General features: G+C 42.8%; 1 protein-coding gene and 1 long non-coding RNA gene across 9 annotated transcripts; both read right to left on the bottom strand.

The window, feature by feature from the left end:
- Window positions 1-1618: 1618 nt before the first annotated feature.
- Window positions 1619-2500, bottom strand: LOC122011239. Its single transcript, XR_006119934.1, has 3 exons — window positions 2101-2500; window positions 1919-2029; window positions 1619-1684 (listed from the first exon to the last, which is right to left on the bottom strand). It is a non-coding gene; the product is annotated as an uncharacterized LOC122011239 (long non-coding RNA).
- Window positions 2501-17281: 14781 nt separating this feature from the next.
- LOC122037993 (alpha-1,3-arabinosyltransferase XAT3-like) lies at window positions 17282-19067 on the bottom strand. 8 transcript variants are annotated; one of them, XM_042597515.1, is made up of 3 exons: window positions 18890-19067; window positions 18740-18787; window positions 17282-18649 (listed from the first exon to the last, which is right to left on the bottom strand). In XM_042597515.1, the coding sequence occupies exons 1-3, from the start codon at window positions 18993-18995 to the stop codon at window positions 17427-17429; spliced, it is 1377 nt and encodes a 458-aa protein (XP_042453449.1). In that variant the 5' UTR covers window positions 18996-19067; the 3' UTR covers window positions 17282-17426. The 8 variants fall into 8 exon arrangements, with proteins under 8 accessions (XP_042453449.1, XP_042453450.1, XP_042453455.1 ...); XM_042597516.1 differs by having other exon boundaries at window positions 17282-18646; XM_042597521.1 differs by having other exon boundaries at window positions 17282-18662; window positions 18924-19056.
- Window positions 19068-25514: the final 6447 nt, after the last annotated feature.

The raw sequence follows: 25514 nt of genomic DNA, 5'->3' as shown, positions 1-25514 counted from the left end.
GATTCGTTGGAAACCCTACATTTTCTTAAATCCACGGTTGACCGACCTAGAGACCTCGGAATTGGATGAAACCAGTCTCTGTGTGCTCCTCTATTTGTCCTGACTTCATATATGTCCTCAAATATTTTTTTTTATTTCATATATTTTTTTCCTTTATTTTTGTCACGCCCCAGAGGAGTCCCTGTCCAAGAAAATTTCGGCAGCATCTCCCCTGTACGGTGGACAATCTGAAACTTTCTACAAGCACTAAATACCTCAGCCACATGCGGCTGGAATAATAACAACAAAATAAACCATCACCACGCAGTTTATATAAGTAAACAGAAAGATAATACCCTGACTCGAAATCCACCCTACTCCACTACACTCGTAAAGCTCAAATCCGACGAACTCACCTCTTCTGCCCTCCAGGCAGGCATGTAGTAGAATAAAATCCAAATCATATCACAAGTCCATCAAACGAAAGGATTCCATACAATATCCATATGTAAAATCCAAAAACAAGACTAAAACAAAGTTTGATAGAGAAAAAAAACTAAAATAAAATAACAACTCAACCCAGCAGAGGACTAGCACTACGTGCTGTGGGGACCAGCGACTGGAACTCCCTCCTGACAGCATCAACCTGAAAATAACAACAATGGAGGCGGGGTGAGTCCAACACTCAGCAAGTACAATTGATATGCAAAGTAAAGAAATAACACCTAGCACTAATCATGCGTACAGTCTCCTGATAAAAATAAAGGTAAATGCAACCGAAGAAGACAGGAGAGAATCTGTACTAACCAGGACCCGGTATAAGGACAAACAGTCCGAAAGGTATAGAAGACCTGTATGCATGTCAAACATAGGTATCCAAACAATGTGCAGCATATAAATGCAACAAACACAAACACAAACAATAAATGCATCATGCATATGATGCCAATGTCATGGTCACCCCTGACGCCAACCAACTCACAACATAAGTGGGACCAAGTGGGTAGGGTTGTGACGACATGCACTCAAAGAACACTACTCCCGATGAGTGATCGAGTGGACGGATGCTGTACATATCATTCTACCCCAAATCATAAATGGGGAGCGAATGCTCTCATCTCTCAGACACTATGACGGGAGGAATTCTAACGTACATCAGGCCACACTACCCCCGAGCGGATCAACGAAGCACCGAAGAGTCAACCGACGTACCATGTCACGCAACCCATGAAGGCCACAACGAGCACCAATGATGAAAAATGGCAAAGTGCTCGACAATAATGGAGCAATCTATCGCACAGCATGCGATCATGCAAATGGTGCATGTCACTAAGCATGGTAATATACTAAACCAACCTCTGGACATATAACAACGGACACCATAGTGAATAAATCATATCAAGATATACTGATCAATAAGGTATCAAACCTAGGTCCTGAACATGTGAAACATGGTTATATCACTACCCATGAGCATGATAGATCAGGTACAAGATCAATACGAGATGCAAACAAACAATCAATCAAACAGGTAACATGTATTGGGCAGTGATTAACCGAAACAAATAGGAAACACAATTAATACAACATATTATTTTCATTACTAAGCATATCAAGGACAAATAGTCAAAAGTACCCGCCTCCAATCGAAAAGGATCATATCCAAAACAGATCCCCCGTCAAGACACCGTCTCGAATCAATATCCTGTAATAAATCATACAGTTTGGCTAAGTTTAATTATAACTAAAATAGCTAAACCAAACTATTTTCTTCAGGAACCCCAATTGAATTGAACTAAAAATCAATTAGGATTAGTTCCATTAACCCTAACCATTCTACTATTCGATTTCATTAAAACCTACACATGAATCCAAGTTAACAACTATTGCTAACTCGACTAGGAATCCTCAACAACTAAGATCAATTCCTACACTATACCTCAAGCTCAGTCGTTGTTGAACATAGAACACGATGAGCTGATTGCTGGCTGGAAACAAGGTATACCACAGCAAGACCTCCTTGCTGCTAATTTCCCCACAGCGCACAACCCTGCAAAAACCGAACCTCACTGTTGGAATCACTGTTGAATTCAAACGGATCATACAACAATCCCAACTCACCTTGCTATTTTGTTCAGATCCGGCAGCAAGAGGCAATCTAGGGCATGCTCCTTTGAATCTTGGGCACAACAGAGAGGAAGAGAAGAGAAGTCCTCGGCGTCGACTGTGGTGGCGGCACCGGCGCTAGGGCATGGAAGGGGTCAGCGTCATCAGAGGAAGGGCGACGATGGCGCTGTACAAAGGCTAGGGCACGACGTCGGCAGTAGGAAAACGGCCGACTTTGGATCTAGGGCACGCTGGCGCTGTGGTGGCGGCGTCACGGCGGCAGTGAGGAGGAGAAGAGCTCGGCACTGGGAGGCGAAGTGGAGAAAAAAACTCGGCTATGAACCGGCTGCCGACGCTCGGGAAGAAGAAACCGCCGACGTCGGGCGCGAGAGAAGAAGAGAGGAACAGTTTAGGGCTCGGGTAGGCACAGTAACGAGGGAAAAAAATATAAATAAGGAAAAAGAAAAGGAAAATAAAAATAAAAATAAAACTTTTCCTTATTAAAACTGGGTAGCCTAAACAGGCTTTTCCGACCCCGTTTTTATCCCCATTAACTCGTCCGTACGAGCTCCGAAAAATTCCCGAAAAATGTCCAAAAATTCTGGAAAATTCCCTTATTAATATTCGCCTATTTTCCGGTATTTTACATTCTCCCCCACTAATAAAAATTTGGTCCCCAAATTTCAGTATCTACCATCAGCAAGTACTAACAACAAACAGAAAGTATAAATGCTGAACGGTAAACTAAATCACATACCTCAAGTGAAAAGATGGGGATATCGAGCTCGGATCGTATCCTCAAGCTCCCAAGTAGCCTCCTCGTCTGAATGATGCTGCCATCCGACTTTAACTAGCCGGATAGTCTTGTTTCGCAACTGACGCTCTTTCCGGTTGAGAATCCGTACCGGAACCTCCTCATATGTAATGTCAGGCTGAACTGGAACCGGAATATCTGCTAGCACATGTGTCGGATCAGGTACGTATCTCCTCAGCATCGATACGTGAAATACATCGTGAACGCCTGACATGGACGGTGGTAATGCCAATCGGTAAGCTACCGCTCCGATCCTCTCCAAGATCTCGAAAGGACCAATGTACCGCGGAGCTAGCTTACCTCTGAGGCCAAATCTCTTCACCCCTTTCGTGGGTGAAACTCGCAGAAATACATGGTCGCCCACAGAGAACTCTAGTGGTCTACGTCTCCGATCAGCGTAACTCTTCTGGCGGTCCTGCGCCTCTGACATCCTCCGTCTGATAGTACGGACCAACTCTGCATCCTGCTGAACTCTATGAGGTCCCAACAGCTGGGCCTCTCCAACCTCATCCCAGAGGACGGGTGTCCGACAAGGTCTACCGTACAACGCCTCAAACGGTGCCATCTGGATAGCCGAATGAAAGCTATTGTTGTAGGCAAACTCTACCAACGGCAGATGGTCCTCCCAGCTGCCTCCGAAATCCATAACACATGATCTCAGCAGGTCCTCTAACGTCTGAATGGTCCGCTCTGACTGTCCATCTGTCTGTGGATGGAAAGCTGTACTGAAACGGAGCTGTGTACCCAAGGCCTGCTGCAGACTCTGCCAGAACCGAGACGTAAACCGTGGATCTCTATCCGAAATGATACTCAACGGAACACCATGTAGTCTAATGATCTCCCGGCAATACAGATCTGCCAATCGATCTAGGGAATCAGTCCTCCGGATCGCTAAGAAGTGCGCTGATTTGGTTAATCGATCAACGATTACCCAAATCGCGTCATGGCCTCGTCGTGTCCTCGGCAACCCTACCACAAAGTCCATGGTAATGTGATCCCACTTCCACTCAGGAGTAAGAATCATCGGCAAGTCTCTCGTGTTCAGCCTTCACCTGCTGACTGACAAGACATCTTGCTACGAACTGCGATGTCTTTCTTCATGCTGCTCCACCATAGGAACGCCTCAAGTCTCGATACATACGGGTCCCCGGATGGATCGCAAATCGAGAACGGTGTGCCTCTTGAAGTAGCTCCTGTAAGACCGGATGAGACCGAGGTACGCATAATGCCTCGGAAGTATATAACACCCTCCTCGTCTCGTGAACTCCTCCGCCTAAGCTATCCGATCGCTAATGAACCGCAAATGCCGATCACCACCGGGCCTCTGATCCTAGTCCCGATCGACGATCGAGCAACCATGGTAACCGTAATACCGCCGCTTGGCCCCTCGCCTCAAGGTCTAACTCAAAACTCAATCAAACCAGAACCAAAATCCGGCAAGCTAAAGTCCTCCGACTTCTCACGAAAGATCGGCAACCACATTAGCTTTCCGGTGGTAGCTAATGGTACAATCGTAGTCTTTAGAACTCCATCCATCTCCTCCGTCAAGATTAAGCTCCTTCCGAGTGAAAATATATTTGAGACTCTTATGATCGATGAGAATCTCAAATGTGATTCCGTATAAATGATGTCGCCATAGCTTCAGAGCAAAGATGATGGCAACTAACTCCAGTCATGAATCGGTAGTTCTTCTCATGCTCCTTCACCGACGAGAAGCATAAGAGACTACTCTGCTATGCTGCATCAAAACAGCGCCCAAACCCTAAAGACGCGTCGGTGTAGAGTACAAAACCGTCATCTCCGTAAGGTAAAACCAAAACCGAGCCGACACTAATCTCCGCTTTCAGCTCCGGAAGCTGGTCTCATCTGACCACATGAACTTCACGCCTTTCCGGTAAGGCGTGGCATAGAAATACGCGAAAACCCTCGACAAAACGCCGGTAATATCCGCCAATCAAAATCATGGATCTCTGAATCGACTTTACCGCTCCCAACCAAGGATGTACCGATCTTCCGAGGATCAATCAAATACCGCTAGAAACCACGTGTCCCGTAAAACCAATCGAGGATAGCTGAACGCACACTTGTCAACTTCACAGACACCGATGTCGTCAAGAATCTCCAAGATCGCGAAGATGCTGCATGCTCCTCCTGAACGAGAGTAGACCAATATGTCATCAATGAAAACGATAACAAACTGATCCAGATACTCCGTAAAGATGCGGTTCATCAAATCCATAAACATCACCGGAGCATTGGTAAGCCCAAATGACATTACCAAAACTCATAATGACCGTATCCGCATGTAAAGTCGCTTCGACATCGTAATCTCGACTCAATCGATGATATCCGGATCGCAGATCAATCTTAGAATACACCGATGTACCTCGAGCTGATCAAACAAATCCTCGATCCATGGTAATGGATATTTATTTCGATGGTCACATTCAGCTGCCTGTAGTCAATACACAACCTCATAGTACCATCCTTTTCTTGACAAGAACTGGAGAACCCCATGGTGAAACACTAGGGCGAATAAATCCCCTATCCAAGCTGGAGTTGAACCTTCAGCTCGCTCAACTCTTTTGGTGCCATACGATATGGAGCTGATGTGCGGTTCCTAATCACCAATATAACTCCACTTGCCTTCCGGGAGGCAAACCGGCAGCCCTCCGAAATACATCCGGGTACTCCCGACTACAGAACCCTGAGAGTCAGGAACTACTACCGTCTCGATCGATCAACGATAACAAAACCATGATACCGTGGAGACAGTCTACCGAATCGCCGAAATAATCGAGATACCGTCGTCTCCGATGCCAGTGAAACTCCACGAGGGTTGGTTCGGAGGCTGGAAGGTGACCACCCTCGTCTGGCAATCAACGGTAGCATGATAAACTGACAGCCAATCCATGCCAAGTATGACATCAAACTCGACCATCTCCAATACTAGAAGATCTACCGAAAGTATCATGTTGCCAAAGTCTAACGGGCAACCTCTGATCTCCTGGGTGACTTCTAAAGTATCACCGGACGGTAGCGAGACAGTCAATCGCTGGGCTCTGCAAGTGGGTAATCTACCAATCTCCCGCATAAAGGTACGGGATATAAAAGAGTGCGAACTACCAGTATCAATCAAAATATCAGCGGAAAATGCACAAATGGAAATCATACCACGGAAAATGGATCCGTCGGCTCGCTGCGCATCCTCCCTGGTAATCGCATGAACTCGTCCAGTCTCTGGCGGAGGAGGAGGAGGTAACGCTGCCAGCGGCTGCTGTGACTGGGTAGAAATCTGCCACTGAGGCGCTGCTGGACCATGTGCCAGAGAAGACTGAGAGGATGGTGACTGATACTGTGCAGCTGGCTGGAACTGAGTCTGGTACTGCCCCTGAGTCGGATAATAAGGCCCTGGAATAGAACTCTGGGGTGCTATGGAAGCACTGGAGTACTCCTGTCCAAGCATGCCAAATGCTGCTGCGGAGGGAGCTGCTCCCTGCTGACGCTGTGAGGGTGTGAATCTCCGCCCTCCTCGCCGAGACACCGATCGACTAGACTGCCCTCTCGCCCGACCTCCGGTTGCAGGCCGAGCCTTCACCGACAATCGGCTCAGGTGCGCTTGCAATAAAAGCAAACCGATCGCTCCAGAGTCAAGTGATGTGGTCTCTGGAACCACATCGAAACATCAGATATCGCTGGTGGACTGCTTCCGATCTCGCCGAGGAGACCGGAACGCCCCGAGGAAGATCGACTTCGAGGCCTACGAAACCCTGAAGAACTCGACCGATCGCTCGCGATTACTCGATGCCGCCATGCCGCTGGACCGCCTCGATGTCCGACCGATGCTTTTTCCCGTCCGGATATGCCGTCGCCGAGCTAACTCTATCATCGAGCTCGATTCAATGCATCGAGTAAGATGTAATCCCTAATCCGCAAGTCGTATATGCGATAACCATCCAATCCTCAGATAAATCAGATTACGAGTTCGCCCTCCGCAACTAACTCGACAAAACCGAGACAACCGGAGAAATTCAAGATATACTCAACATCGAGCGATTATTCCGCCTCGACTCATAAAACTCGCTTACGAGCCATCCGATGATGGAAAGAAACGGCCTCAAAAGCCTCTCAACTCGTCCATGTGACGCGCCACCAATAATAGAATCGAGTAACCCACCTGCATTAGCTTCATCCCGTAAATAGTAAGCAGCCTTCTTCTCCCACTCTGAGCAAGCCATATAGAAGAAAGTCTGCCATAGTCTCTACCCATGACAGAGCCATACTCGGATCGAGATCCGCGGAAAAGAGTGAAACGAGTCTTCATCGACTCAAAGGTCGAATCCTAGCTCGCAAATGACAATATCGATGAGTCGTGGACTGCAGAATCAAGGAAACACCGGAGCCGATACTACTGTGGTACCGCGGAATAAACCGGAGGAGGAACTCCCGATGCTGCTGTATATACCGGAGCATAAGCCATCGGTGGTACTGACTGGGGAACAAAAGTGGTGGCAGCTGGAGGTACGGTAGGTAATGGTATCGGATATGGTGTAGCTGCTGCTACTGTAGGCACTGGGGGCACAGGTGCCACTGGTATCGGGTACACTGTAGGTCCAGGTGGCGGTGGTGCCGAGTACATCGTAGGCTGCTCTGGAGCAAATGTCGAGTACACCAATGGTACACCTGATGGTACCGTAAATACGGTAGGAGTGGATACCGTCGGTGTGGCCAAAGTAGGTATCTCTACAGGAGCTATCGGGATTTGAGAGCCCGATGCTCCCGCTGCATCCTGAGTCTGTTCCTGACTGACAAGCTCACTAACTGTGGGCATCTCTGGCATATCTAGAGATCCCGTGGTCGTCCAGCATCACGTCTCGCAGCAATACGAGTAGATCGTCTCATATCTGTTAAATTAAATTACAGATATCAATACCAATATAACAAACATAAAATAACAACATACCTATTTGCCGTCTGGAGATGTTCCGTCGCTGTCCAGTCCCTAATTTGACCTTAAAATTCCGAACGTACATATCGCCGGAAATCCAAATATCTCCGAAACGGAAATCCGAAACATAACCATATCGAAAATCCGATAATGCCCAGTTTGACTCGCAAACCTGGCTAACCCAAATATCCAGAATACCAACAACAGGTATCCGATAAATCTCCAGAACACCAAAAGCAGGTATCATAATCCGCTCTGATACCAAATAAATTGGTATCAGATAAATCCCGAAAATCCAAAATACGAAACAAAAAATCGTAAACTTGGCTCTGATACCACTAAATTGTCACGCCCCAGAGGAGTCCCTGTCCGAGAAAATTTCGGCAGCATCTCCTCTGTACGGTGGACAATCTGAAACTTTCTACAAGCACTAAATACCTCAGCCACATGCGGCTGGAATAATAACAACAAAATAAACCATCACCACGCAGTTTATATAAGTAAACAGAAAGATAATACCCTGACTCGAAATCCACCCTACTCCACTACACTTGTAAAGCTCAAATACGACGAACTCACCTCTTCTGCCTTCCAGGCAGGCATGTAGTAGAATAAAATCCAAATCATATCACAAGTCCATCAAACGAAAGGATTCCATACAATATCCATATGTAAAATCCAAAAACAAGACTAAAACAAAGTCTGATAGAGAAAAAAAACTAAAATAAAATAACAACTCAACCCAGCAGAGGACTAGCACTACGTGCTGTGGGGACCAGCGACTGGAACTCCCTCCTGACAAAATCAACCTGAAAATAACAACAATGGAGACGGGGTGAGTCCAACACTCAGCAGGTACAATTGATATGCAAAGTAAAGAAATAACACCTAGCACTAATCATGCGTACAGTCTCCTGATAAAAATAAAGGTAAATGCAACCGAAAAAGACAGGAGAGAATCTGTACTAACCAGGACCCGGTATAAGGACAAACAGTTCGAAAGGTATAGAAGACCTGTATGCATGTCAAACATAGGTATCCAAACAATGTGCAGCATATAAATGCAACAAACACAAACACAAACAATAAATGCATCATGCATATGATGCCAATGTCATGGTCACCCCTGACGCCAGTCAGCCAACTCACAACATAAGTGGGACCAAGTGGGTAGGGCTGTGACGACCGTGCACTCAGCAACACTACTCCTGATGAGTGATCGAGTGGACGGGATGCTGTCGGAGTACATACGTACTCCTACCCCAAATCATAAATGGGGGAGCGCAATGCTCTCATCTCCCGGTACACTATGACGGGGAGGAATCTCTAACGTGCTACACGCTGCGTCACACTACCCCTGAGCGGATCAACGGAGCACCGGAAGAGTCAAACTGACGTGCTACCACGCTGTGTCACGCTACCCATGAGCGTCACAACGGAGCACCGAACAGTGATGAAAACTGGCAAAGTGCTCGACAATAATGGAGCAATCTATCGCACAGCATGCGATCATGCAAATGGTGCATGTCACTAAGCATGGTAATATACTAAACCAACCCCTGGACATATATCAATGGGCACCATAGTGAATAAATCATATCAAGGTATACTGATCAAATAAGGTATCAAACCTAGGTCCTGAACATGTGAAACATGGTTATATCACTACCCATGAGCATGATAGATCAGGTACAAGATCAATACGAGATGCAAACAAACAATCAATCAAACAGGTAACATGTATTGGGCAGTGATTAACCGAAACAAATAGGAAACACAATTAATGCAACATATTATTTTCATTACTAAGCATATCAAGGACAAATAGTCAAAAGTACCCGCCTCCAATCGAAAAGGATCGTATCCAAAGCAGATCCCCCGTCAAGACACCGTCTCGAATCAATATCCTGTAATAAATCGTACAGTTTGGCTAAGTTTAATTATAACTAAAATAGCTAAACCAAACTATTTTCTTCAGGAACCCCAATTGAATTGAACTAAAAATCAATTAGGATTAGTTCCATTAACCCTAACCATTCTACTATTCAATTTCATTAAAACCTACACATGAATCCAAGTTAACAACTATTGCTAACTCGACTAGGAATCCTCAACAACTAAGATCAATTCCTACACTATACCTCAAGCTCAGTCGTTGTTGAACATAGAACACGATGAGCTGATTGCTGGTTGGAAACAAGGTATACCACAGCAAGACCTCCTTGCTGCTAATTTCCCCACAGTGCACAACCCTGCAAAAACCGAACCTCACTGCTGGAATCACTGTTGAATTCAAACGGATCATACAACAATCCCAACTCACCTTGCTATTTTGTTCAGATCCGGCAGCAAGAGGCAATCTAGGGCATGCTCCTTTTAATCTTGGGCACAACAGAGAGGAAGAGAAGAGAAGTCCTCGGCGTCGACTGTGGTGGCGGCACCGGCGCTAGGGCATGGAAGGGGTCAGCGGAGGCAGAGTCGCCGGCGCTTGGAGAAGAACTAGGGCACGCTGGCGCTGTGGTGGCGGTGTCACGGCGGCAGTGAGGAGGAGAAGAGCTCGGCACTGGGAGGTGAAGTGGAGAAAAAAACTCGGCTATGAACCGGCTGCCGGCGCTCGGGAAGAAGAAACCGCCGACGTCGGGCGCGAGAGAAGAAGAGAGGAACAGTTTAGGGCTCGGGTAGGCACAGTAACGAGGGAAAAAAAATATAAATAAGGAAAAAGAAAAGGAAAAAGGAAAAGAAAAATAAAACTTTTCCTTATTAAAACTGGGTAGCCTAAACAGGCTTTTCAGACCCCGTTTTTATCCCCGTTAACTCGTCCGTACGAGCTCCGAAAAATTCCCGAAAAATGTCCAAAAATTCTGAAAAATTCCCTTATTAATATTCGCCTATTTTCCGGTATTTTACAATTTTTTAATCCCCAATGTGTTAGAAAAATATAAACTCAAGTTTAAAAATTCACAAATCAACATAAATTAGCTCCGTAATTATTTTTAATTCATGGATATAATCACGAGAACCTTACGAACGCCACCAAACTGATTTCTCCTCATTCTGAGCACTCGAACATCATTTTTTAAATCTAGCAAGTTCAACTATACTCCAATTTGATTTAAAACTCTAACACTTTCAAGCTCAAATTCAATTTCATCCAATTGACCTAGATGTTAAAAATTCATCTAATTTTTAAAAAAAAATATTTGAGCTCATCTATAGAATCATGAGACCAAGAGGTGCACACAGGAACTTGTTTCATCTGATTCCGAGGTCTCTAGGTCGGTCAAACGGGTTTTTAAGCCATACCATACTTTGCAACGAATTTTTAATTCGTTGGAGATTTCCAACGAATTGGCAGATTAGTTGGAAATGTTTCTAACGAATCTGCCAATTCGTTGGAAATCTCTAACGAATTACAGATTCGTTGGAAACCCTACATTTTCTTAAATCCACGTTTGACCGACCTAAAGACCTCCGAATTGGATGAAACCAGTTCCTGTGTGCTCCTCTATTTGTCCTGACTTCATATATGTCCTCAAATATTTTTTTTATTTCATATATTTTTTTCCTTTATTTTTTTAATCCCCAATGTGTTAGAAAATATAAACTCAAGTTTAAAAATTCACAAATCAACATAAATTAGCTCCGTAATTATTTTTAATTCATTGATATAATCACGAGAACCTTACGAACGCCACCAAACTGATTTCCCCTCGTTTTGAGCACTCGAACATTATTTTTTAAATCTAGCAAGTTCAACTATACTCCAATTTGATTTAAAATTCTAACACTTTCAAGCTCAAATTCAATTTCATCCAATTGACTTAGATGTTAAAAATTCATCTAATTTCAAAAAAAATATTTGAGCTTATCTATAGAATCATGAGACCAAGAGGAGCACACAGGAACTTGTTTCATCCGATTCCGAGGTCTCTAGGTCGGTCAAACGGGTTTTTAAGCTATACCATACTTTGCAACGAATTTATAATTCGTTGGAGATTTCCAACGAATTGGCAGATTCTTTGGAAATGTTTCCAACGAATCTGCCAGTTCGTTGGAAATCTCCAACGAATTATAAATTCGTTGGAAACCCTACATTTTCTTAAATCCACGGTTGACCGACCTAAAGACCTCCGAATTGGATGAAACCAGTTCCTGTGTGCTCCTCTATTTGTCCTGACTTCATATATGTCCTCAAATATTTTTTTTATTTCATATATTTTTTACCTTTATTTTTTTAATTCCCAATGTGTTAGAAAATATAAACTCAAGTTTAAAAATTCACAATTCAACATAAATTAGCTCAAATTAAACATAAATAAATTACCTTTATTTCGTAATTATTTTTAATTCATGGATATAATCACGAGAACCTTACGAACGCCACTAAACTGATTTCCCCTCATTCTGAGCACTCGAACATCATTTTTTAAATCTAGCAAGTTCAACTATACTCCAATTTGATTTAAAACTCTAACACTTTCAAGCTCAAATTCAATTTCATCCAATTGACCTAGATGTTAAAAATTCATCTAATTTTAAAAAGAAAATATTTGAGCTCATCTATAGAATCATGAGACCAAGAGGAGCACACAGGAACTTGTTTCATCCGATTCCGAGGTCTCTAGGTCGGTGAAACGGGTTTTTAATCCATACCATACTTTACAACGAATCTGTAATTCGTTGGAGATTTCCAACGAATTGGCAGATTCGTTGGAGATTTCCGACGAATCTGCCAATTCGTTGGAAATCTCCAACGAATTACAGATTCGTTGGAAACCTTATCCTGCAAATTTTTTTACTGTAGAATTGCGATAAATTATATATTTGTTGGGGAGTTCCAACAAATAATAGTTTCGTTGCAATATTTGCGACGAAAATACTATTCGTTGCAAATATTTGCAACGAACAAATTATTCGTTGCAAATTTAGAAACGAATAAATTATTCGTTCCAAAATTTGCAACAAATTTTATTCTTTGTTGCTAACTTGCAACAATATTAGCGACAAAATATATTTTGTTGCTAATTTGCAACGAATTTATTTTGTTACTAAATTCGTTGCTAATTTGGAACAATTTATTATTTTGTTGCAAATTTTGTTGGAAAGTTTGGAATAAAATTTAAATTCGTTGCAAACTGTCGTCCCTCATAGATTGTTTTTTTGTAGTGTCTACTTTAGTCAAAATTGACTCATGACCTAGAAATTTCGGAATGATATGGAACTAAATTTTATGCATTGGTCTAATTCTCATGATTATATCTATAACTTTAAATATCATTTTTATATGTTATATTGAGAGCAACAATTTTTTAAACATGAATATATCTGAAAATTTTAATTCGTGTTTAGAAAATTATTAAAATTAACTGATGGATTTAAAGATATCGAAATGATATGAAACTAAATCCTATGTATTTATCTAGTTCTCTTGATTATATTTATATCCTTGTACATTATTTTTATATGTCATAGTGAGAGTATCAATTTTTCAAACCCAGATCAATTTTTTTTTAATTTGTAACCATTGATAAAGGATATTATTGGGGTGATAAATAGAATCCGAATCGATTTGCAATCAATTTGAAAGGGGAAAAAATGAAATTAAGTATTTATCTGGGTGATTAAAATATTCGGTAATTTCTACCCAGTAATTTGCCGCTCTAATAATAAATAATGAACTGATTGACATTTTGTTTGTTTGTTTATTTTAGCTACGAACAAAACACTTACGTGTAATGTGACTCTTCTATTCTTCTTATTTAAACTGTCGTCCACGTACAACTTATAAACGTGTCTAGGGCCATTTACTATTTAAATGAGTCCTCTTGTTTAATTTGTTTATTTTATCAAACATTTACGTGTAGTGGGACTCTTTCTATATGATTCTTATTTGTCCTTGCACGACCAATAAACTAATAAACGTACTGTCACATTGTTTTAGAGAAAAAGCTTGCTGGTGTACTATGTTTGTTTTGTTTCAGTCATTTTTCATTATATTTCATATTTCTTATTTCTCATTTCTTTTAGCACTACAGACAGTATAAAGATTTATTTTATTCGAAATTTACTTTTGTACGGGACATGAATTTGTATTAAAGAAGAATATCGCGTCAATTATTGTACCGGGTTGGCATCCCAAGCCCATGAATGGCAGGGCAGCCATGTGGCCGTATTGATTAGCAACGTCGACGACAAATTAAGTTTTTCTTTTGCGAGGAGAGGGGACAACAACGTGGACAATTAAAGTGGTCTCTAATGTATCACTATCGGTGAAAAAAAGTTGGTAGAAAATAAATAAATAAATAAATAAAATACTTTTAATTCAAGTATCAAATTGATAATTTTAAAAGAGGATAATATCCTTTTAATTAGGATATAGATAATTCGAGTGTTTTTTTTTCTAAAAAAAAACATTTCGGTATAAAATAGTCTCTCACACACGAGTTATATCATGGTTGTCAGTCGACTTGGTTGACTGAAATATCTAAAAAAGTATATTAAGTTGACTCAATTAACCTCATTTGAATCATGTTTGGTTGATCAAGTCATCTCAATCACTTGGTCAAGTAACCGTGTTGGTACGATGGTGCGGCCTAAGTAAAACAACAAGTTGAACTAAATATCAAGAGACTCACATGCACCCCCATGGTCTTGTAGACCCTACTCATCCCGTCCTCTTGTTAAGATCTTGCTTGCTTGCCATTGTGGTGGCCTCTCTAAAAGCTTTGCTTTCCTCTCCGTATCCATCTTTGATTGCGCCACACCGCAAACTTAATGTAGAGCATTCAGATCGTGAGAGCGAGATGTACCTATAAAATTCTTTATCTCTTAACCCGACCCCAATGCATGCCTAACAAGGCACACTTAGGTCATCCGCAACGCCGCGTTAAAGCGACGTTATAACGCCACTGTAGCTTTAACACGGCGTTGCAGAACGCCGCATTAAGATTAAATACTTGAACGCGTTCAGTGATCTGAACGCGTTCAAGCTGCATGGGCTGGCCCACCCCCATGCTATATATATTTTTTTAAAAAAATTATAAATTTTAAAATTAGAAAAAAGCAACAGATATTTAATTAAAAAAGCCAACGGCTAATTAAAAAAAAACAACGGCTATTTAATTTATAAATTTTAATAAAACGGTTACTTTTTAACGGCTAGTTTAAAAAAGTCGTTGCATGAGAAAAACAATATATATAGACAATCATACCATTTCTCAAACACATATACGAAAACGTATTTCTTCCAAAAATGTCTCATTCTACAGACAGCTCTAGCTCAAGTTTCAGCTCGACAAGCGAAGACGAAGTCCATGTTGAAATCGATGAGCAAGCTTATGATCCGGGTGAAGAACTGATGTTATTGGTTCTTCAACAACACCAACAACTTATGGAAGCATATCAGAGGAGGGGCACGCGCAGAAGAAGGTTCGTCCAAAGAAATCGTTAAGCCGGGCATGAGAGACTCGTCAATGATTATTTCTCTATAACCCCAGTATATCACGATGAAATATTTCGAAGATGATTTCGAATGCGAAGAGAGTTATTCCTCCGCATAGTGAATACATTAGAGAATCATTCAGCATTTTTTCAACAAAGGGACGATGCTGTACGAAGAAAAGGGTTGTCACCACTACAAAAATGCACCGCTGCGATTCGTCAACTGGCTTACGGAGTGAACTGCCATCAGGTGCCTTTTCAAGTTATACGAATACGTTGTTGAAATATTTGGTAATAGGTACTTGAGAAGGCCAAATGCTGATGATGTTCAACGTCTTCTTCAAATGCATAATGAGAGACATGGCTTTCCTGGAATGTTAGGTAGCCTTGATTGTATGCACTGGAAATGGAAAAATTGTCCAGTTGCTTGGAAAGGTCAATTTACAAGGGGACATGGGTCACCAACAATCGTACTTGAAGCGGTCGCGTCTCATAACTTGTGGATATGACATGCATTTTTTGGGCCCGCCGGTTCACGTAACGATATTAACGTGTTATATGAATCTCTCATATTCAACAACGTCTTGCAAGGAAATATGCCGGAGATTAATTTCACGGTGAACGACACTACATATACGAAGGGCTATTATCTAACAGATGGAATATATCCCGAGTGGGCTACTTTTGTTAAGGCTTTTTCTTTCCCGGAGGATCCCAAGAGGAAGTTGTTTAAGGAAAGACAGGAGTCTGCAAGAAAATATGTTGAACGGGCATTTTGGGTGCTCCAATCTCGATGGGCGATTGTTAGAAGTCCAGCTCAGTATTGGTATAGGAAAAAAGTTAAAACAAATCATGTTAACATGCATTATTTTGCATAATATGATTGTTGAGGATGAGGGAGGTAACGTGACAAATTGGTACAACGAAAAAGGTGACGAACCCGCACAACCTATCCATGGCTCAAACCGAGGATTTCAGGATTATCTTCGAACAAATTTTGAGCTACGTGACACTCAAGTTCATCACCAACTTCGCGCCGACTTAGTTGAGCATATCTGGGAGCAATACAACAATAATCCATGAATTAATATTTAAAATAAATTTTATTTTCCCAACTTTGTAATTTTAGTGGCTCAGTTGTAATTTCGTTTTCCCAACTTTATAATTTTATGTGTTCAGTTGTAATTTCGTTTTCCCAACTTTATAATTTTAGGTGTTCAGTTGTAATTTCATTTTCCTAACTTTATAATTTCGTTTTCCTAACATTGTAATTTCGTTTTCTCATAAACATTTATTTTATTTAATAAATATATTTAAAAAATTAATTTTATTTTTGAAAAATAATAAAATTTTATTTTTAAACGTAAAATCATTATTAAAAAGATAATAATAATTTAAATATTTTAAAACATATTTATTTAATATGGTATAATGTTAAAATGAGTGAGTGGACGGTGGGGCCCATGAATAATGAATATTAATGTTAAAAGGGATGTGGGTGAAAGAAGGATGTTGTTATAACGAATATGCGGCAGTGGACCCCATGTTTTTTGTTGATGTGGTAGGTATTATAACACTAGAGCATTGTGAATGCTCTTAGATGGCTGGATCACAAATTTAATATATGATAATTGATTTATCTATAAATAAATAATTTTTTAATTAATAGAATATTATTATTATTTATATATATTTTAAAAACATTTTAATTATTTATTATTTTTTAAATACCTAACGACCCATGCCTAATGCAGATGGATGATGATATCACTATGTTTGACTGTTCAGTGATTGATACGGAGAGTTAATATTTGCCTAAATCACAAAAACAGAGCACACGATTAATGGTCCCTTTGGCCTTGTTATTTATTTATTTTTATTGATAGAACTGACCCCAGTTAATTAGGCAACTCTGAAAAACTGCAGACACCAAACCAGAACAGTCGATCTGAGTTCCTCTATTTCAGTTTGAAAATCCAGTACACTTCATCATCTCAGAGGCAACTTAAATTCTTTGATCACTATCTTAATTTTAAGCACAAGGTTCACTATATATATATACACTAATTTTGTGTATATTGGCCTTGATTCAAATACAACAATGAATACAAGCTTTAATTTGGAAGAGAAAGAAAGCGCTTACTGCGCCATGGCGCGGCCGTGGGGCAGAATATTGAGGGCTTCCAACAAGGTGAGCCTGAGCCTGCTCAGGTGCGGCTTCAGGTTCTGGTTCTCCAAGTAAACTCTGCTGAGCTCGTCCCACCCTTTCCTGTGAATGGATTGGGGATCCGTAAACACGGGATGGTCCTTGGGGTACTGGTCGCTCAGCGTGCTCTCATCGGCTTGGATCTGGTAGCTCAAGTACTTGAGCTCCATCTCCAGTGATGGATTCTCGAACGTGTTCTTGGTCAGCCAGTCCAGCTTCCCTATAGGCACTACCTGGATGAAGACGGCGCCTCGGGGGAGGAAGACGATGTTGGCGAGGCCGGAGCCGTGGACGCCGATCAGGACGTCGGCGGAGTTCACTAGCCGCGCGAACTTGCCGATGTCGGTGGCGACGTCGGGGTCGGCGACGCGGACGTCGAAGCCCAGGCTCATGGCCATGTCCGACATCCCCCGCTCGTTGAGGAAAACCCGGGAGACCTTGCGAGAGATAATCAGCAGTCGCGGCTTCCGGCGGATGTCCCACTTGTCGTCGGCGACGTCTGCGGCCTCGCGCTCCAGCCCGTACGCCTCCCGCAGCATTGCCTGGAAGTCGGCCATGGAGTAACCGGTGGGGGACTTGGTGGAGTCGACGCCGAGCTCCTTGTGGAAGGTCAGCCCCGCGACGACGGTCGGGAAGCAGCGCACTGCGTCCTCGTCGGCGTCCGCGTCGACGATCTCGTAGTTGGAGAGCTTCCGGAGGACAGGGCTGAACTTGCTCAGCCACCAGGCCCTGGCGTCGGCGACCACGAACTGGACCTCACCGCGGAAGCGGCGGGCAGTGAGAAACAGCGGGACGAGCACGTCGGTGAAGTCGTGGAAGAGGTTGCCGGCGTAGCCACCGATGGAAAAGACGACGGCGGGGACGGTGTGGTTGTCGGTGCACGCCGGGAGCGGCGTCTGGCCGGAAACTGGTTTCACGGTCCACTCCTTGACGTTGGCGAGCGCCCTTTGGTCGTGCTTCCGGGCGTAAGGCTTCATCTTCCATTCCTGGTTTGTGAGATCAGGACTTACAAAGATTGTTTGGGAGCTTCCTCTCACCCTTACGTCGCCCGAGGCCTCGCAAACATCCGATCGCCGGTTTGTTTCCGCACACATTGGTCGCTTGGCTTCTCTCAGTTCATCGAGCAACACTCTGTTTCCTTCATCGTCTTCCCCTGCTATTAAAATAAGCTGTTTTATTCTTTAACAAATATAATTGCTGTTCCATTTCAGATGATTTAGTGCTAAAATTTTCCTTAAAAATTTACCTATCGATACAAGGCGGCGACTCCTATCCGACAGATCCTGTGACTTGCCTGCAACGGAATCAGGGTATTTTCTTAAGAACAAAAGATTCATAAGACGTACAAAAAACAAAGAGAAATAAGAGGGAGCAAAAGGGGAGGAACAATATCGACCCCTGATGAGCGAGAGGATGCAGAGAGAAAGAACCATGGAGCCTATGATTAAGCCATTTCCGACTCTCCTTGGCTCAGACCTTGGATATGACCTGACAGTCTTCATCTCTTCCCCTTCTCCTCCTCCACTTCCCCTTCTCCTTCCCGATCTCTTGCAATTCTACCTTGTCCTTCTACCTCCCCTCTGTTTTCTTTTATACTTGCGAGTTGCGATTTCTGCGTCCCGACGTCATTCATTCCTTGGCGTTTTCCGTGCCCACTCCAAACCAATGATCACCTCGTGCTTGTCTCTGTTAGAATCAGACTAGCTCGCCGACAATTTTTTTCTTCGATAAAAACAAAAATAACACCGATGCGAATTGTGGTTTTCACCTGCGGTAAACCTCGTCTTGCTCACGTTCCAGCTTTTGCATGAGTTATTTTTTTCCCCATGATTGATAACGACGCGTCAGCGTCGCTGAGAGCAACGTCTGCAGACTGACTGTTGATATCACCTTCCAATCATCAATCATCCGTACGTAGTTGAGTCAGAGCTACTGTCTAGATGAGGTGGCTGGAAAATTAATTGAATCATTATGGTTCAGAAGGAGATATGTCGGACTGCCTTTTATATTCCCAAGTAATAAGAAGTTTTTTTTTTTTGTCAAATTTATTTATATTATCTCCATCTTTGATATTAGGATATTTGAATCAGATCCAATAAATATATAAGGAACAGAATCAATAATAGAATAATGAAATACATATAAAATAAGAATGGAGAACGTAATATGATCCAGGGAATGCCCTTTGGTGGATCGCTGAGTTGATCAGGACGTTGCTCGAGTTCTCGTGATCAAGAACTAGAGTAGATGACTCCAAGCAGGATGAAGAGCTAGATCTGACGGCACCTAGTCGAGCGCGACCTGGATCCGGAAGACGACATGCAGGTCGGGACCTCGCAACGATATGCATGTAGGGATATGATATCGACATACATACAAGACGAGATATGATATCGGCACGTATGTCGAGATATGATTGTTAGGATCGATGGACACGGCTAGAGAGGGGGGTGTGAATAGCCGCCCCAAATTCTCGCGTTTCTTTCTACAAACTAGGGTTAGCGCAGCGGAAATAACTAAATAGAAACGCAAAAGGAGAAGTAAACCTCAACACGAAGATGTAACGAGGTTCGGAGATGATACTCCTACTCCTCGGCGTGTACGTAAGGTGGACGAAGCCTATCAATCCGTCGGTGGATGAGTCCCCGGATAACCGGCTAATAAATACTCCTTGTGGGTGGAGAAACCTCGCCACAAACTTTGCAACAGCAATACAGGAGTAGAAAGCAGCAAGAAGCAAAGTACAATACAAATGTATGAAACACCTTCGCTTACTTGCCTTCTCTTCGACTGGATGAAGCAGCAGCTTCAAGCGACGCCTACAACAGCAGGAACCCAGCCGAAAGGAAGCTCACGCGAAGCTTCAAGCAGAATCGAGCTCAGCAAACTCAAATCACAGCAGTAGAACTTGCAGCAGCAAGAAGAAGAAGAGCAAGAAGAAGTCACTGCACAGTAGAAGCCCTCAGCCTCTTATACCTGCATCCACCTGCGAAGAAGAGAAGACAGAAGACTAGCCGTTGTGAGCCAACGGCTAGTGCCAGACCGATCAGGCATCACCCTGATCGGTCTGGTCGATCTGACGGCCATGGGGACCGATCAGCGATGCCGATCGGTCCCCGCATCGATCGACACTTCACGAGAGTTGCCCAACTCTGCAGGCTCGATCGGTCCCGGGACCGATCAGCATGTCGATCGGTCCCCGCACCGATCAGATTGGCACAATCGACTCTCGATCGGTCTCCAAACCGATCAAGAAACCACAGTATCACCGGATCGTCCACTGATCGATCCAGTCTTGGTTTTTGCCCAAACCAAGTCCAAACCAATATCCGGTCAACCTTGACCTATTGGTACATCATGCTTAGCATCCGGTCACTCCCTTGACCGCTAAGACTCCCACCAAGTGTCCGGCCAATCCTTTGACCCACTTGGACTTTTTCTTCGTGTCAAGTATCCGTCACTCCCTTGACCTACTTGACCTTCTTAACACCGATGTCCGATCACCCTTGATCCATCCGGATTTTCCTGCCCGGCTTCACTCACCGTGACTTGCACCTAGCTTCACTCACTAGGGTTTTCACCGGCTTCACTCACCAGGATTTCCAACCTGCCTACCTTCACTCATCCAACTGCCTGGCTTCACTCACCAGGACTTTCCCACTACCTGGCTTCACTCACCAGGACTTTCTCCAACTGCCTGGCTTCACTCTCCCGGACTTTCCGAACTGCCTGGTTTCACTCACCAGGACTTTTCGAACTACCTAACATCCCAGTTAGGACTTCCCAGTCAAGTATCCAGTCAACCTTGACCTACTTGACTCTTCTTCATCCAACCTGATCAAACCCTGATCAGTATCTCTCCGCATGGACAACTGCACCTGCATTGTCCATGTTTACATGTCTTTCTGTATTGTCAAACATCGAAACCATGACCAAGGTTTACACTTGGTCAACTAGGTCAACCTTGACCTACTGGAAATTGCACCAACAATCTCCCCCTTTTTGATGTTTGACAATACCTTTAAGTTAGGCTAATCCAATAGCCTCAACTTTCTTCATGCCACTAGGTAATGAAACATAAGTTACAACCTTACATTCTCCTTCTAAGAAGACAACCTCCTTCTTAGATAATGAAGGCCTAACTTAAACCCTTCATTCTCCCCCTATTGGCACACATCAACAAACTCTCCCCCTGAAGAGTAAGTTATCGTTGTTCACAACTTCACTCGTTGTGATCAACAAACTCTCCCACTAACTCCAATGTTCTTCCTTGAACATTCTCTAGACATTCTTCCCCTTTTTGACACACATCAAAAGGAGTGAATCAAGGTCAAGAGTTTCTTCCTAATGAAAGTCTCATACCTTTCATTGAAACCCTTAATTTCCCCCTTGATACTAAATTCAACAATCAACTTAGTGATAATCCCATATCACTCATCCTCAAAAGTTTCGACGAGTAAACACTCCCCCTAAAAGTCAACTCCTCCTTGACTAATAGGTAAAACTCCCCCTAAAGGTCAACTCCCCCTTGACCATTGCACCAACAATGTCTTGGAGAGTTTCAAACCTTTAGAAATCCAAAACACCAACTTCCAGCTGAAATTTCAGACAAAACAGCCGAAAATCAGCAAGTTGGCATGCGCTGATCGGTCACCAGACCGATCAGCCTTCACTGGATCGATCACCAGACCGGTCCAAACTCTCCTGGATCGGTCCTAGTGACCGATCCACACAGACCTGGACCGATCAGGTAGCCTCCTGATCAGCCCACGACCTCTGATTTCTGATTTCTGAATTTTTTCTTCTCCCGAAAATCAGAAACCTCTAGAAAATCACAGAAAATTTCAAAAATTATGAAATTTTGAGGATACATTCCTCATAACATATACTATCATGGAAAAATAGTTTTCTAAGAAAATAACTTCCATTTCTCAATCTTGATACAAAGTTCAAAAGTCTTTGAAATAGCTTAAAGTTAACTTATCTTTGTATCAACTTGTTCAATGATGAATGCTATCACTAGAAAAGCTTCATCAAGGTTTTTCAAATCAATTTTGAAATGATTTTAAACCATTTAATTTAGGACCACAATCTTTGGGCTAGATGTACATGACTGTACATAAGCTTTCCCTATGATCCCCAATTTCGAATTAGGTTCATCTAGGTACAAGAACTATGCACCTTGATCCTAACTCATAATCCTAATATCTCACACACATCTAAGGTGTATCAAACACATCCAAGTCAATTTTGATGTGAGATATGAGTTTAGGTCATCTTAGGCTAAGTTCTCATGCATTTTCTAAACAACAATTTGATCTCCATATCAAATTATGTTTTTGTCCTTAAATCAAATTAATTGATGATAAAAGCAAGAGATGATGACATGACATATAATGATATCATAAGTAAAAACATGTGCCAATGTCATGATGTCATGGCATAAAGTATGAAACTTAAATAGAGCATGACATTTAACTAACCTAAGCATTATCATGACATTTTAAATGATCATAAAATAAATATGATGTCATGACATGACATATGGCAAACAATATATGGCAAATAACATGTAAAGGTATAGAAGATACCTAATTCTAGCTTTAATTGCCATTTTTGATAATTTTGATCATTTTGCCATAGGTTCTATATTCCTAAGTGTAATAGACCTAGCATCTTATACCAAAGATTTTTAGATCACTATGTGCCAACTAGATTGACTCTAGAAAAATTCCTCAAATGCGGTTGGCACATCCTAATTATCTTAGGAGTAATTTTCACTTTCATTTTCAAGGCTTGATTAGACCTTGAAAATTCCTAAGGTGTCACCTTTTGCCATGATTAGGTTAACTACCTATTCAAGTAAGGTTGGCACACCCTAAACCATCTAGTGTGATGGAATCACGCTCCTAGGAACCCAATACCTATTGGAGCTCATTGGGTTCACTAAGTATTCACTAGGGATGACTTCCCTAGCAACCCTTCTAATAACCCTCCTAGGCTTTGAAGCCTTGGTCATTTGGGACTCATCAAGATCAACTCTAGGGGTGACTCCCCTTGTGACCTTGGTGATGGTCTTCCTAGCCCTAGATTTTGTTCCATAATCGAATGGAACATTGTGATAAGTGGGCTTGACCACTTGGAACTCAGGTTTGTGACCCAAACCTTTCATGTCCTTGGACTTGGGTTTTTGACTCTTAGACCCTAGAGTTGACTTCTCTAAATTTTTAAGGGTCTTTTCTAACATGTCAAGTCTTGACCTCAAGACTTGATCTTCCTTCTTTAATACCTCAAGACTTGATTTGTCATTTTTCTTTGAGGCATTCCTAGGCATGTGTCTAGTTGATTTGGGATTCCTACCTAGGTTTTCCTTAGCCTTAGATGGGTTAATTCTAGGGTTGGCTTTCCTAGTGTTATCCTTATCTAGGCTCACATGTTTGGCACCTAAGCATGTGTATCGATTTCTATAATTATCATGCTTATCATTATTGTCAATTGCAATCAAACTACTAGCATGCATCTTACTAGTATTGCAATAATGTGCCTTAGAGATTACCTTAGGGTTTGCCTTAGCTCCCCCTATCGATGTGCTCGGTCTCTTGTCCTTGTGAGATTGCCTCCCCCTCGGACATTGGCTCCGATAATGTCCCCTTCGCTTGCATTGGAAGCACACCACGTGCTCCTTGCCCTTGCGTGTTGGGACTCCGGCTTCCTTGACTTTTGGTGCCGGTGGAGTCTTCCTAATCCTCCTTGGACACTTACTCTTGTAATGTCCATACTCCCTACACTCAAAGCACATTATGTGTAATTTATTTGAAATTGAAATGCTTGAGTTACCTAGGGTTGAGGATGGATGAAGACTTTCTTCTTCATCCCTTCCGGAGGTAGAAGCTTCTTCCTCTTGCTCCATTCTTGAAGAAGAACTCTCCTTCTCTTCTTCCTTAGATGTTGAGTAGCCCTCAACTTCTAATTCCTCTCCTCCATGATGTGAGCTACTTGGCTCACTTGACTCCTCTTCATGGCTTGAAGTGGAGTTCCTCTCATGGAACTTAGCCAAGTTGTTCCACAACTCCTTGGCATTGTTGTATCCACCTATCCTACACAAAACATCATTAGGTAAAGAAAATTCAAAAATCTTCAATACCTCATCGTTGACTAGGGATTGGTGGACTTGTTCCTTGGTCCACTCCTTCTTCTCTAGGGTTTCTCCTTTCTTGTCCGTCGGAGGCTTGAAACCTAATTGGACACAACTCCAATTCTCAAGATTAGTCATAAGAAAATATTTCATTCTTACCTTCCAAAACGCGAAGTCGTCGCGATCGTAGAAGGGTGGAATGGTGATGTCGTCTCCGAGTTGATCCATCTCTAGCTTGTGGCCCTCGGGTGTTAATCCGGCGAAGAGCGACCTCGCTCTGATACCACTTGTTAGGATCGATGGACACGGCTAGAGAGGGGGGTGTGAATAGCCGCCCCAAATTCTCGCGTTTCTTTCTACAAACTAGGGTTAGCGCAGCGGAAATAACTATATAGAAACGCAAAAGGAGAAGCAAACCTCAACACGAAGATGTAACGAGGTTCGGAGATGATACTCCTACTCCTCGGCGTGTCCGTAAGGTGGACGCAGCCTATCAATCCGTCGGTGGATGAGTCCTCGGATAACCGGCTAATAAATACTCCTTGTGGGTGGAGAAACCTCGCCACAAACTTTGCAACAGCAATACAGGAGTAGAAAGCAGCAAGAAGCAAAGTACAATACAAATGTATGAAACACCTTCGCTTACTTGCCTTCTCTTCGACTGGATGAAGCAGCAGCTTCAAGCGACGCCTACAACAGCAGGAACCCAGCCGAAAGGAAGCTCACGCGAAGCTTCGGAGAAGAACTTGCAGCAGCAAGAAGAAGAAGCAGAAGCTTCGAGCAGAAGAAGAATCGCAGAAAGCTCAGGAGCTCCTTACCGCAGTCTCCGCCGTGAAGAAGAAGAGGGCAACTCTGGCCGGGGACATGACTCGGAAGCTGCTACTAA

Source organism: Zingiber officinale, chromosome 1A (genome assembly GCF_018446385.1).
Source record: "Zingiber officinale cultivar Zhangliang chromosome 1A, Zo_v1.1, whole genome shotgun sequence".
NCBI lineage: Eukaryota > Viridiplantae > Streptophyta > Magnoliopsida > Zingiberales > Zingiberaceae > Zingiber > Zingiber officinale.
This window is presented reverse-complemented; position numbering and strand designations above follow the sequence as displayed.

Excerpts from the sequence above, each read along its gene's own strand:
- LOC122037993 (XM_042597513.1), bottom strand. The coding sequence starts at position 18,995 with ATGAAGACTGTCAGGTCATATCCAAGGTCTGAGCCAAGGAGAGTCGGA. Across the intron at positions 18,650-18,739 it reads TCGCCGCCTTGTATCGATAG|CAGGGGAAGACGATGAAGGA; the intron begins GTAAATTTTTAA and ends TTATTTTAATAG.